Genomic DNA, 14,905 nt, shown 5'->3' on the forward strand with positions numbered 1-14,905 from the left:
GACAGACTGTTGACAGAGCCACTGCTGGCTAAGGTGGACTCCATAACCTACAGGAAAGAAATGCACATTGTCCCAGACCCCCCTGCTATGTCTCAAAGAAACATGGAAGGCTGACATAGGAGAGATGTGCAAAGAAGAACGGGAGGAGGCCCTCCAATCGCCTAAGGAGGTGGCAGTTTGAGGCCCTTTCCGGCTAATTCACCTCCATATGCTGCATCGGTCATACTACATGAGACAGCTCTTACATAAGATGGGTAGGGCAAGTATGGATGAGTGCACCAGGGGCTGTGGAATGCAGGTGGGGCTCCTAGAAACACCCTGGTACTGCCCAGAACTGGAGGGCGGGGGGGTGGTGGGTTGGGGAGGCTGCTGGGGCCTTCATGAGGGGGCTGCCCAGAACTGGAGGCGTGGGGATGTTGGGGGAGGCTGCTGGGGCCTGCATGAGGGGGCTGGCCCTACCACCTAGGTCTCACATAAAAAAAATGTATATCGAAGGTGAGCAGCACACCGGGAAGTACAATATATTACTATCCAACCTAGGATTTGTAGTGGCAAAAAGGAATATTGTTCGTCGATGTGTTGCAAATGAACCACAGAGTGTGGAAGAGTATAGAACGGACATAGGTGTAGGGCTGCAGGACGCCAGGTCTATGAAAGTAGGAGATGTCCACGCAAGTGGGAGAAAATTTGGGACGGGTGGGGGAGATATCGGTGCCTCCTAGTTGCCAGGGCAGGTGTCATGTCTGTGATGATTATTATGCTTTTGCAATGCTTCGAGTATGGAAGGGCTTCTTGGGAGGAGGGAGGATTCATCCAGGGAATGTCGGTAATGAAATTCAAAGTATCCTGAAATATACGCAGCTTTGCCATCGTAGTTTTTGTTTGTCTTGAACTTCAAAAGAAAATTGTTTAAAAATAAAAAAGTAATTTCTGATGTCACCTGTGGTGTCCTTAATGTCCTAGAACATGTCATTAGTGATATATGTGAGATCATAAGCAGTGCATGGTGGGGGTGCAAGCTATAGTTTGCTCTGCTAATTAGAACTTGTTAATGTCTGGTTTGTTTTTGATCAAAATACTAATCCCATTGACATATTAACTGACACATTCATGATATATATAATTTTATTTTTTTGAATAACCAAACCTAAATTGTAGCTGCAAAGGACTAATTAATGATGCTCTATAGGACTGCGAACATTTTGCTGCAATTGTGACTATCATATATTATGGAGATTTCTATATCTTGATACCAAGCCATCACATAGTAGACCAATAACTGACTTTTGCTTGGCAATAAATATTTGTGTGTGTGGCCCAAGCCATTGTTTAACTCCGGCAAACCTTCAGATATGAATCTATTGTTTATTTCGCTGTGTATAGACAATAGAATGGAAACGTATATTGTTTTCAGAAAATGGGATTCATCCCATTTTCCTTATGAACCCAGAAATTAGCATGGATCAGATGACACGTTGTGGCCAAATTTCTTCCATGGTCCTCTTGTGTGTCACTTCATTGAACTGATTTCGCATGCTTAAAACTTGGAAACGTTTGCACAATCACGACCAAACTTCTTTGAAAGTATTTTTTTCGTACTTGACATACACAGACGACATGAAAATGTTTATAACAATACAAATATGTAACATTTCAAGTCTAACCAGTGCATACGCAACCATGAAGTAGAGCCATTTTCTATGCCACTCATTGCCCTCTGCTAACCTGATCCTCCCACCCCCAAATTGGACCAGGTCAGCACACTAAAATATATTGGACCAGGTGGAAATGTAGTCTTATAATGGTTTATTTTATACATTTTGTTTACCCATTGGTGGATTGTGTGGCATTTGAGAAAAATCCACAGGTGGGCAGAGATGCAGTGACAGCAGAATCACAATTTCAGTAGCTGTCAATTGAAAGAGAGGCTGTAGTCGAGGTGGAATGTGGCACACACTTGTAATGTCAAGTTATTCTCATAGTGTTGCCTTTCCACTCTGTGCACTCACATCTTCCTCCTGCCTGTTTTTTGGATTCATTACTTATGCCATTACACTCCTTAGGCAAGAGGATCCCATTATTCTAATCTGTGTCACACTGACGTTCCCTTATCAAAGGTTACAGCTCATTGTGTGTTGCACACTTGCATACCAAGAACACTTTTTGATTAAGTACTCTTTGTCTTTATAATTTCAGATTTCTTAATGACTGGCCTGCAAGGGGAAAAGAGACCAAGCCTCGTAGGAACAGAGATGGAACTGGACACGCGTGTGATAACCTATGGCATTGACCAAGTGAACTGTTCCACGAACCAACCACATGAAGTCCAGGGCTCTAACAATAGGAGGACTGATGGACATTCCCATATAGTGAGTGAGCAGGGAGACTGCATGCAGCAGCCACCACCAGCAGTGCCATCTCCCTACCGAACCTGTGCTTCTGATTGCAGTGACCCACAATATTTTGCAAGTGACGGCGATCAACAAAGACCTGCACTTACTCCTGTTTGTGAACTGGACTCCTTGCAGAGTTCTCGCTTGCACATTTCTTCGAATGAGCAGGGTAGTAAGCCGTCTTTGTCAACTGGCAATGCGCCTTTTCAAAGTGTGCAGTCTCCCCCAACCCCACCCGGAAATGAACTTCAGCAAAACCACCAGTCACCCATTTCCTCTAGGAATGTTTCTGATTTCTCGACAATCGACCAGGATGCATTCCGGTATATACTGAGTGCACAAGGATCCGATACGCTGCAGCCATCCGCGTCAGCTCCTTCTCTATATGGAACCCCTGATTTCGGTGATCCTCAGCACTCTGCAAGAGTTGGCTATCAGCAAAGCCCGATGAATATTCCTGGCTCTAAAGTGGACTCCTTGCAAAGGTCTGCATCGCCCAGTTCTCCGCTTCAGCATATTTCTGTTATGGGCAGTTTGTCTGCTTCAGCTGAGAGAAGAAATGCTGACAGTGTGCGATGTGGTTCATCACATCAGTTTGGAAACCAAAATGGCCCTATTCGTGATAACCAACATGTGCTTGGCAAGCAACACCAGTTCACAGAAACATCAGGGGTTTCCCTTGCTAACCAAGAATACAGCACACCTTCAAATGAAATGCACCTCCAACAAAGACCGAAGGAGAACTGCAGAGTTCCATTGAAATGTTTGCCAAAAATTGCCCCCAAACCGAAAAGAAAACCTCACCCGAAACATCAGCAAGGGGTAGCCGTTCAGAATACCCACAACCAAGCCGCGTGCACAGGTCCACGAGCACCGCATACAAATATTTCAACGCAAAACTCACATCTTCAGTTACAAAATTTAGTACCACTGTTTGTTACACAACAAAGGCAAAGCCAGTTGCAACACCAGCACACAGCACAGTTCGAGCAAGTGGCACAGCCCCAGGTGTTTATACAGCCCCAGCAGTCACTGCAGTGCCAGTGGCCTCTGCAGCTCCAGCCAGTAATGCCTACCCTGCAGCCAGCACAGTTCGCAGGCCCTTGGCAGCTTCAAGAGCCAGTGAGACTCCATTGTCCTCAGCAGTTAGTGACACAGTTTATACCACACCAGCAAATCCTGCTGCAACAATTATTGCAACCTCAGCAGCCATTGCAGCCACACGAGAAGCCATTGCAGCCACACGAGCAGCCATTGCAGCCCCAAAGGCCCTGGCAGCTGCACCAGCGAGTGCAACTTGAAGAACCTTCAGGGAATGCAGCACAACATATGCAAAGTCAGCATACACCTGTATTCGTTATAAATGGTTGTTATTTCAGTGCCCACCAACCCACAGAAATTACCACCGGAAACTGGCAGCTTACTGGAAAGCCTTATAACATGGATGCTTCATTCAATGAATCATTCCAACCTTCAGGCGGAAATGCTTCTTTCAGTTTTACCAGGAGAGATGCAAATGTCTCATACGAATTTACAGAAGGTACAATGGGGAACAATTTTCAAAATGCCCAACAAATCTATAGTACGAAGAGTGATCTTGGGCGGAAATGTGCAGATTCTCTTCTTGGAATACCGGCAGCTGAGAGCCAAATGTTGGGAAGCCCTCTTGGCATACCTGACAGTGTCAGCAAACCTCTCGTTCATTCTATAAATTCTACAGCTAGTCTGTCACATTCAGAAGCGGGTGTGGTCCACAAAGACTTGCCTGAAATGAGTAAAGAACATGGAGTTTCTTGTCAAAACCCCTCAAGCATTGCAAGAGAATGTGTTTTACCATGTTCACCACACTCCCCGAATTTTTGCACAGCCATGCCGTCACCTAGTATTAATGACTCAAGTGTGTATCTGAATAGTATGGGTGGTAGCTGTGGCTTATTTAATAAATCCCTTTCTCCCCATGATTCTGCAGACCCTCAGTGTCCTGAGGCACTGGGATCAGATAGAGTGGCATCTCCACAAAGCTTCTGGAGATACAGCATAAATGAAACCAACTGCATGGACCTTGCACCCATATTCGACTTTCAAAGTGTGAACAAGCCTGAACATGTTCAGCAAATATCCACAGAGTCAACTGTGGTTTCGTCTTTTGATCAGTGCGATAAGAGTCTATTAAAATCTTCTAATGACTGGGTCAGTTATGGAAATGAGATCTCTTCACCATCTAAGCTGAAAGCTGATAGAACTGTTAATTCCAACCCAGTTACCTCCGAACATGCTAACGTAAATTTGCATACCAGTCCAGCTAATGTGGTGGAACACTTTCAAGAAAAAACTAACTCATACACAGCCTCAATTCCTTACAGTGAAGCTGGAAATCAAACTATGCTAACTGCTGGCCTGTCTCCTAGTGTTACTAAACTACAAACAAGTACCAGGGAAGATGAACTAAATGTTTTCTCTAAAGTGCAAGGCTGTAGTATTAGTGCAAGTGTTGGCCAATCCTGGAAGACCACTAGTAAAGTTACCCTTTCTGGTCACAATCCAAATGATGCTCTTCACCCAAATCACAAGAGCTTTTTCGTGGTGTCTCAACCCATTAACCCGGCCAATTCTGCCACGATTATTCCTTCTCCTAACAATGTCCCTAATTTACCAGCATTGCGATTAGAAGCAATTGCAGTCAAGTCTGCGGAAATTGAAGGCACTTTTCCCGAAATGAGCACTGACACTGAGGAAGCACCGGACCCATGTCTTGTCATGCTCAAATATTCACCCTCAAATGGTGACCGTGATACAAAACCCCTACCTAGCACAACTGCAGAACAAAATCGTTGTGATGTCAGCAGTGCAACTACTGTTAAAAAAGATCAAATGGCTTCTACTAGTATACCCAATTCAGCTTTTACCTCTGTGAAAGCCAGCGAACCTCAGATTGCTGTTGTAAATCCCATGATAGTTTCAGAGTCAGAAATTATCTGTATAGATCAGGCTAATGGCATTCCAAAAGATGGTCTCAATAGAGAATGTGATTATTTAAAAGAAAATAAACAGAAAATGATGTTGGATACTTCATCAGACTTTGATGGAGCAGCATTAACACATTATTTGCCTTGGCCTAAAAGTAATTTATCTGTTGGCAAATTAGAATATAATTCATCTACAGGATGTACTGGAAGCAGAGAAAATGTTCTAGCCGCTGGAAGTTTCTATTGTGGAGTTGTGAAGCAAAGGGAAATCGATCTGTCTCTGCAAGTTGTGGAAGAAGCAAGCTACCCTGAAATGGAAAATGAGTGTTCTCTCCATCCAAACAGTCTTGAGTTCCAGCATCATAGAGCACCTGAACATCAATGTTTGCAATCCGTGTGTGGAGCGGACAATACTAGGAAAGGTACCGATCAAGCCAATGAGCTACACATTTCTAGTATCTGCACACTTGTGGAAGGTAGTGCGTTTTATGATCCACAGATTGCTAAAATAGTTGATGCTATCCCTTCCACAAAAGCTTACTCCTCCCAGATAAGTGATTCAGATACCCAAGAATCCCCTAATGAAAAAGATCAACGCTCTACCAGTAATAAAACTAATCGCACACTTTGTATGCCTCTTGCAAATGGCCAAATATATGTTGATACCCATTTATTGAAGACAAAAGCTTTAAGCAATGATGACTGTTCTTTTACAGCTAAAGAATACAATGAAACCATCTCACTAACAAACAAGCAAATACATAAAGATGGTACATGTAAGATTGTAACCGGTCAATGTGGTAAAGGCATCAACCATCATGAAGCATACCTGCCCTTTTCAGGTGATGAACCAAATGAAGAAAACCGTGTAGACTTCTGTCCATTGACTACAACTACTACTAAGTGGGAATGCAACTGCTTTTTAAGAAAAGAGAAAAATGTTCAAGATCATATTGCTGGCAAATTTGTAGGCTCCCTGCTTTTGGAAGGTGTCGAAGCCCAACACGTTGAAGAATGTATTCCCTTCATGACGAATCAAATACACAAGGAAAATAATTTTGCTAATGATACTGTATCTGCTCAAGATGTAAGCAATCAGCTCTCTGGCAAAAGGGATTTAGTAGAACAGCGAGAGCTGCCGCCTCATAAACCAAGCAAAATGTCTCCCGTAGGTCATTTAAGCTCTGAAAATCAAGATCTTGACAAGGGTTATTGTGCAAATGGAAAGGTAGAGCAACAGTCGACAGAAAAATGCCCCAAACTTTGGATCAATATGGCAATAGAACAGCCACTAATTGGTAGTGATCTGGATATTTCGCCAATAGACTTCAGCGATAATGAAAGTGAAGGCCCCATAAATAACATAACAATTACACTGCTAGGTACTGACCAAATGCATGCCTTGTTTCCTGAGACCGCCGCACAGTTTGCCATTGAGGACAATATGAAATGCAGTCAAAACACAAGCCATCCTGAAAAGGAACCAACAACTTCTGAAACCGTGCCCATTTCTGAACCCAGTAACACCAGTTTTCCTTTATTTCAAGGAAAGGAATCCAATTTCCTATTTTCAGAAAAGCACAGGCTTTATTCGAAATCTTCCTTGTCATCAGCGAACCACTGCTCACTTAGCCAGGAGAACAAAAACCAGAGATCTTTAAACTCCGAGGAGGATGAATGCATTGAAATAGGTTGCTCCATAAGACCATCTGCTTGTGCAACAAATAGTTCATTAAGGGGGAAATTTCATTTTAGGTGCTTAAAAGAAAATATTCAGCCAAATATGCCATCAAACAACCTATCCCGATCACTTTCAGAGGACAAATGCAGAAACAGTGAGAATTACTTTGCTCAGAGTGATGGTGTCAAAAGGAAAAAAGTGCAGCGCAGAAATAGTATTGCGATTGCAGGACAGAACCTAGTTGGAAGAGACAGATTCCATCTTTCCAATGAGGAAATGTCTGGTAAAATAGAAAACTATAACTCTAAAAAGCCAAGAAACATGAGCAATGACAAACACTACAAAGTTAATGCACCTCCTTCAGGTGACTGTAAACTTGTATCTAAGTTTAAAGATAGAAATTCTCCAACAGATATCACATGTAAAGCTATCCCTATTAGAAAGTTCCATTGTCCTGACGCTCACAAAGGTTTCGTAACCGATGGAATTGATGAAGACAAAAGACCAACAACTGAACGTCTGGTTGTGAAAATAGACCTTTTAAAATTATCTAAAGTACCAGATGGAGCTCAAAATATGCATTCCACAGAAGTCAGTTCCAATGTAACTGACAACACAAAGAAATATAAAAAAACATCTACAAATGGAATTGGACATGCTAAGAAATATATGCTCAGGTCTATGTCAAAGCGCTTGCATTCAAAAACTGAAAATGGGTCTTACAGCAGCAAAACTGAGACCAAAGTGTCAGTTTTAGAAAAACCTCTAGGAAAACAGGAACTGCAAAAGGAAAAACCTTTTGAAGCACAGGAAGCTTGCTCATCAGAAGTAGAGGTAGCCAGTAGTCTCCAGTTTCAAGAGTCTAGTGTCACTAAAACATGTAATTCAAAGAGTGGTAAAGGACGTTTCGATCAATATAAAAAACGTATTGTAACAATACATGAATATAGGCAGCACCAGAAGACACAGCTAGAGAAAGCTGAAAAGGAAACACTTGGAGATAAATTGAAACCAAGCAAACCTGATCATAAAAAGAAAATTCATACTTGCTTGAAAAGAAAAAGCAGTGCACAGTCGCATCAAGCCTGCTTGGGAGAGAATATGTTTAAGTGCCTTAAATCAGCAGAAGCAATAAATACATCTGTTGAAACCTGCCAGCAAAAAGCAGCATACCCACGGAAGTACAAACCATGTGGCTTCTTGAATGATGACAAGGAGTTCAAGTCGAAGATGGTTCTTCAGGACAAATGTGTTAAATTGGCTAAAGATCCGATCAGTTCAGATAAAGTCACGACAGATTGGCAGAAGGCTTTTCTTTCGGCAAAACCATCAAAGGAATCTAATATATTTTGTTTGAACACGTTTGCCTTTAAAACTCCTCATCTCTCAAGTGACACATGGAAAAACAGGCTAAGAGAGCGTAAATCAAACCGAAAAATACTGCCGAAATGCCAGCTAACTGTTAAACGATCTGCAGATGTTAATCTGAAGCTTTGCAGCTCAGTGGCAGGTGAATTCCCTTTTCTAGGAAAGTTTTTACTACATAACATTCCATGTATAATGAGGCTCCTTTGCTATGTGTCAAATTAAGAGGTTTGTGGCCTGATTATGACTTTGGCGTCCGCAAACGCCATCAGACTGCAATGCTGACGGTCTTGAGACCGCCACATTACGATGACTGGAGTGCTGGGCCCGCGGTGTGCCAGCCGCAGTCTTGGGCTGCCTGCATGCTTCGGGCCGGCGGTGTGCCAGCCGCAGTCTGGGGCTGTCAGCATGCTTCGGGCCGGCGGTGTGCCAGCCGCAGTCTGGGGCTGTCAGCATGCTTCGGGCCGGCGGTGTGCTAGCCGCGGTCCGGGCTGTCAGCATGCTTCGGGCCGGCGGTGTGCCAGCCGCAGTCTGGGGCTGTCAGCATGCTTCGGGCCGGCGGTGTGCCAGCCGCGGTCCGGGCTGTCAGCATGCTTCGGGCCGGCGGTGTGCCAGCCGCAGTCTTGGGCTGTCTGCAGGCTTCGGCTCATTGAGTGAACTTGAAGCCAGTGCAGCAGCCCAGCAGTGCCTGCACTGTCAAGGGTGCACTGCTGGCATGCACTACATCATGCATGTCACACAGTGCATGCACGACAGTGAAGGTGTAGGGGGGCACAACATGTGCGTGCCCCAGTCTCATAACCAAACCGTCCCTGTTTGAGGACCGCTTCTTTTATAAAAAAAATATAAAAAAATTTTAACAATTTTTATTAGAAACAAAAGCAGCAGCAAGGACATTGCATTGACAGTTCGTATACAGGTGGTCAAAAGATTACAACATTATTCACCCATCGTCAAACCGTCAGAGGTACAGGACAGTACATTCCAATAGTAACATAATAAACTACTGGTGGGCCGCTCACATGCTCTTGGGTCAGGAAACTTCAGCTATACACATCTATCTCTAATCACCCTCTGCTTGTGCGAATTGCTCATCCACATCCCCTCCTAGTCTCAGGAGTCTTTCCCTCCTCAGTTCTATTGTCGGCGACACACATATCTCCCTTCTATATTTGTTCCAGCGCCCCCACTTGTGATCCCATTTACGTGGGCACCCCCCGTCCTTTATATACTGTTTTTTCGGCAATCATGGCGTTGTCCATATTTTTAGCTCAATCCCTTAGCAGTGGTACAGTGTCCACACCCCATTTCTGAGCAATGTTTCATTTCGCCATACTCCACGCCATCGTGGCCCATAACTGTTCGGCTTGCTTGAGGTCCGTTGCTTCCCAGACATTGAGGAGACACAGTGTAGGGGTTGGGAGGATGGGTTTATCACAGGTTCTAGTCAACTGTCTGGTGACCTCCGTCCAGTATTGTATGTGCGGGCAGTCCCAAATAATATGCAGGAACGTCCCTTTCTGGTCACAGTGTCAGAGGCAGCGATCATCAGATCATCTGCCTAGTCTGTGTAGTAGTGTGGCATCAAAATATACTCGGTGAAGAATTTTAAGCTGCACCAGGCGAAGCCGCATCGAGATGGCCACATCTCGGGGCGAAGACAGTGCCTCCAGCCAGTCTGCGTCGGGTAGCTCCCCCAGCTCAGCCTCCCAGGACGCCCTCAGTTTCAACATTGGATCAGCGCGGTTATTAATCAACTTTTTGTATGTGAGGGAGATGGCCTTGCGGGGCATAGGATCCAGCAAGAGCCTGTCCTCCAGGGGAGAGTAATCTGGGAGGGGAGTATCTTTAGGAAGGGTGGAGTCAATGGCGTGACTGATCTGAAGATAGCGAAATCTCTCTGTCAGCGCTAACTGGTATTTAGTTTGAAGGTCGGAGAACGTTGCCTTCTTGACCTTAACCCACAAATCACCCACCGTGGAGATCCCTATCATATCCCACTTATCAAAGCCAGCACAGGTACGGAGTCGACCCAGAATATCCGGTTCCCATAGGGGGGTAGCTTTTGTAAGATGGCCCTGCCATCCCATACTCCTCCATGCCACACCTCTACAGTAAAAAAAGGAGTGGCGACAATGGGCAGCCTTGCCATGTGCCCCGACACAGGGGGAAACGGAGTGGAACAATGATTGTTCGCCGAGACATGGGCCATGGGTTGTGTAAAGCATTTGAACCCATCCCATAAATTTGGGCCCAAACCCGAAACGGCCAAGAACTGCAAACAAGTATTCCCATGCTATAGTATCAAACCCCATTTTGGCGTCAAGAGCCAATAGAATCGCTTCTTCTTCCAGTGTGTGTACCGGGCCCAGTGCCCCATGTACACGACGTAGATTGCGCGCGGTATTCTGCTCTGGCATGAATCCCGACTGATCCGGATGGATCAGGTCTGTGAGAAAGGTGAGTAGGCGGTTCGCCAAAATTTTGGCTAGAATCTTGGCATCTGCTGTAATCAAGGAAATGGGCCTATACGAGGCACACTCATCTACCGGCTTACCGGGTTTGTGGATGACTACAATGGTGGCCTCGCGGATATCAGTCGGGAGGAGGGCATTATCATAACTTTCATTGTATCGGTTCTGTATGTGGTGCTAGTTTTGGAAGCCATGGGTTTGAATAGTTCGATCGGGAGACCATTTGGGCCCATCGCCTTACCTGCCCGAATATACTGTATTGCCTTTTGTATTTCCTCAACTGACAAGTCCGCTTCCAATGCCTCCCTATCTTGCTCCGAGAGGCTAGTCACTCTAATAGTGGCATACGCAGCTTGAGAGTCTTGTGGGCAATCATATACTGTGTCGTATAGTGGCTTGCAAAAGCCTCAGCGATGCCCCGAGGGTCCGTAATGAGAACATCCTCAGATCCCTTAATAGCCCGCACCCACCGCTAGGTTTGCTCCTTCCGTTCCAGCCACACCAGTAGCTTGCCAGTGCGTTCCCCTTGTTCGTATATACGATGTCGGGTGGCAAGAGCACGTCTATTGGATTCTTCTAGGAGCAGTTGTTTGTAATCCTGTCTCTTAATGTTACGTCGGTGCTGAGTGTCAGGGTCCGGGGTTCGAGAGATATCGGCATCTAGGCATAGGATCTCGGCCACCAGTTCTAATACCTCTAGTTCATGAATCCATATACATATCGTTTCTGACAATATGGTTGCCGATCTGAATTCATCTGGAACCCCAATGATATTTCAATACAAAGTATCAAATGATATGCATTTGGTCTTGTTTTTAGATACTGAATTACACATTGAAACAGGAAATGTGATTTGCTGCCTGTGGTTAAAGTACATTTGGTTAATGAACTCTCTTAACTTTTATATTTGAGACTTTAATTTAAGGGTACCAAGCCACTTTCAGACCTAGAAATCGCATTAGCACAAGTTGTCACTTTATGAAATATTCATCTTTATAAACTTAGTTTATTGTTCTGCTGATTAAAACGTAAGTGGCCCAGCTGCATCCAGTGCACTCTATAAAAGACATTGAATATACCCAGACTGTTAGGTGTGGTCTTGCCTGAAGTGTCCGGCATCCTTTTTTTAAATGTATTTATTTATTGCCTTTTTGTCCAGTGCTTTTTCTTCCTCCTCTTTCTAGACCTTTCCTGGGTCACAGACATGGATGCCGTACTCACCCTTTCACGGAATACACTTATAGATCAGTAACAAGACCTAAGTAGTGTGAAACTGAGCTTGGGTTGCTTCTGCACCCGCTTGGAGGGAACCTGGCCTGGCAGTTTGGGTTGGATTGTTCTCATTGGAGCTCGGCCAAGAAGGTTGATTTTTGCTGGTCTCGATCTAGAGTTGCATAGTGGGAGGAAAACAGTAACCTGGATGCAGCTCCAAGTGATTCATATTCTCCTAATCTTATTTATAGACTGGATAGCTGACACCTGGATTCAGTGGTTAGGGCCATACTTTGCCCCCCTCCGAACTGTGGCCTCCACTTTAAGGCTTCTCTCAAATGGGGTTTGTAAGTGGAAGCAGAAGACCGAGCTAGTTTGCTTTTTTTTTTATATATAATATACATCTTTTGGAACCGTTCTTTTGAACTTCTCTGCTAATTAAAGCGTAGGTGCTGCAGAACATATGACATTAGCATTTAAACTTTGTTGGCAATGGTCAGAGCCCTCATAAATGGATGGTATCTCTGTCTTCCTTTTGATCTACAACTCCACTCATAGTAACTTTTCTTGACCATTCTAAAAGTCCCCTGTTTGGAATAAATATAGCACACTTGTACAGTTATGAAATCTATATCATAGAGTCTTCCATTACGACTTTATTTATGATCAAGTTGTGACTTCCCCAGGATTTGGATTTGATAGATGTGGGGATAACTTTGGTGCTATTTTCCTATTCTGCATAAAATTGGTTAGATGTGTGGCACATTCATGTCCATTACTCAATTTCACATTTTGTGTATTAAGCTTAATGGAGGGTAGTTGCCACTCGTAATTGGCAGCAGGGATAGGGAAAGCACACAACCGCACTCTTATTCACAGCACGCATGCACAAAAATTCATATATACGCACATTCAGGCACCAACATTAAATATTTGAAAAAAAACGTACTAAGGTGCCGCGATGATCTCCGATGGCAGCTTCCGTTTCCTGGAGGCTGTAGGTAAGGAAGGGACGGAAGTCAGATCAGTTCCCTCCTATTTGGCTGACCTTAAAAAGGTCAGCCAATAAAAGGAGGACTGTCCTTACTTCGTCAGAGTGGGATGGAGTGGCTGGCCGCCACCACACTCCGTATCGAGCACCACTGATGGACAATCGGCCCTGGGCACTTCAAGGCTTAAGACTGAAGCTCCCAGGTCTGAATCTATAATTAACGCTACCCCTAGTAATGCCCACCAGTCTATGGAATCTTCAGCCCGACAAATTTCAGCTCAGGCAGCCAGGCGCCTACGCATTTAGTGCATGCACAGCAACTGGCTGCCTGACCCAAACATATTGTGTCTGTCAGGCAAACCTGTGCTCAGCCTAAAACACACTCCTGTGTCCGAAAAAGGTGAGGGGCATTATCCCTTAGCCTTCAATGATGGGCCACAATTGAGGGAGGGCAAAGTATTCTTTTGGTATAAATGTCTAATTTTCTAAGGTCCTTGATAATTTGTACCCTCTGTAACAGCAAAAAATCACTGTTCAGAATTGCATTAAAATTGGACCTTTTGTGATTTTGTGTAAATCAGTTCCGTACGTTTTGAAAAATTTGCATTTCAAGGGTGGGTTTAGAAGATTATTATGTTATGCATTGTGAACACTTTGAGAACTGATTTTGAAAATGAACTATTATGATTGGCAGAAGCAACTACTTTTGAGTTTGGTCTTTGGTCACGTCCTGCGCCCAGTGTGTGGTGAGTACTGCTGAGGTTCTTTCACGGTAGGTTAATGCGCCAAGTGGACTGATTAAAGGATGTGGCCTGGCGCCATAGGTCCTGTGCACCCGTGAAGGTTGTGCACTGCGGACTTTGGGTGTGTGAGAAGTGGATTCAAAGCACAGCCAAAGTTCAGGCTCCATGCCAAGCTCTCACTGCACATGCTAATGACTGAATGCAGGAGCTAAACAAATATTTTTGTTATTGAAAAATTATAAGCTTTCGGAATGATTTTATCAGTTTTATGCTTCTTAAAATATGCTTAGCCATGCAAAAATAGAAAAGTTAATTGTTCACAACTTGCAAAGGTATTACCTATTGCTTTATGCATAAGAAGATATTTGAGTTTTCGGTGCATTCATCAGGTTTTTAATTTTGTTGATTTTAAGGGTTTCTTTTTTATGATTTTGTTTCATGTGAAAAAATGTAAGCGGGGATAAATCGAAAGAAACATTTAAAAATAAATTGAGTAAGCATGCTAGGTTGATGAATGCTTGGATGAATATAAAACTGGACCACTTGCATTCCTTGACTTGTTTTGTGGCACAAAATGCAGAGGGTGAAAATTTAAAGCAATAGAAAAGGCTCTCAAAAGAGTCTTCTTCTCAGTTCTTCAGCACACATGCAAGGACTACAACACAGCAGTTCTTAAATGCACGTCTTGAATTCCAGCTTAAATATGTACGCATCATCGCAATCCTTCTAGAACCACTGGGTTACATTTGCAAACGTGCATTAGGGAACTTTCCTCTGGGCGGTGGATTTTGTTCTGCCCCTTCTCCGCGTTCACTAGTAAAGTTACGATCCTCGCATTGTGTTGCAGCCATTTTTAGTTCCCTGGGTTGGACACTTGCAGGAGCCATCTTGGGTCGGCGGTCTTGTTTCCACTTGACGTCAAGATCTTCTATGTATTGGCACACATGTGGCGGAAGCGATGCTGGTGCACCTAAGGCAAGCCCGTCTGTGCCTGGACCGTGGCCAGCACCAGTCATGCTGCATCTTGCGTCCCAGTAGCCAGATTAGCCCGGTCGAGGGAGCAGCTTTTAAGTATGAATA

The 14,905-nt window shown here is 44.2% G+C and overlaps 1 protein-coding gene across 2 annotated transcripts in view; it reads left to right on the forward strand.

Annotated features, from left to right (window-relative positions):
• The window catches only part of LOC144810497 (uncharacterized), a 544,676-nt gene that overhangs the window by 317,295 nt on the left and 212,476 nt on the right, over positions 1-14,905 (forward strand). For both annotated transcript variants that reach the window (XM_078673788.1, XM_078673789.1), the window contains exon 4: positions 2,197-8,550. In XM_078673788.1, coding sequence (XP_078529914.1) covers positions 2,205-8,550 — 6,346 coding nt within the window. In that variant the 5' untranslated portion in view covers positions 2,197-2,204. The remainder of the gene's footprint in view (positions 1-2,196; positions 8,551-14,905) is intronic.

This window comes from Lissotriton helveticus, chromosome 1_1 (assembly GCF_964261635.1).
Source record: "Lissotriton helveticus chromosome 1_1, aLisHel1.1, whole genome shotgun sequence".
Taxonomy (NCBI): Eukaryota; Metazoa; Chordata; class Amphibia; order Caudata; family Salamandridae; genus Lissotriton; species Lissotriton helveticus.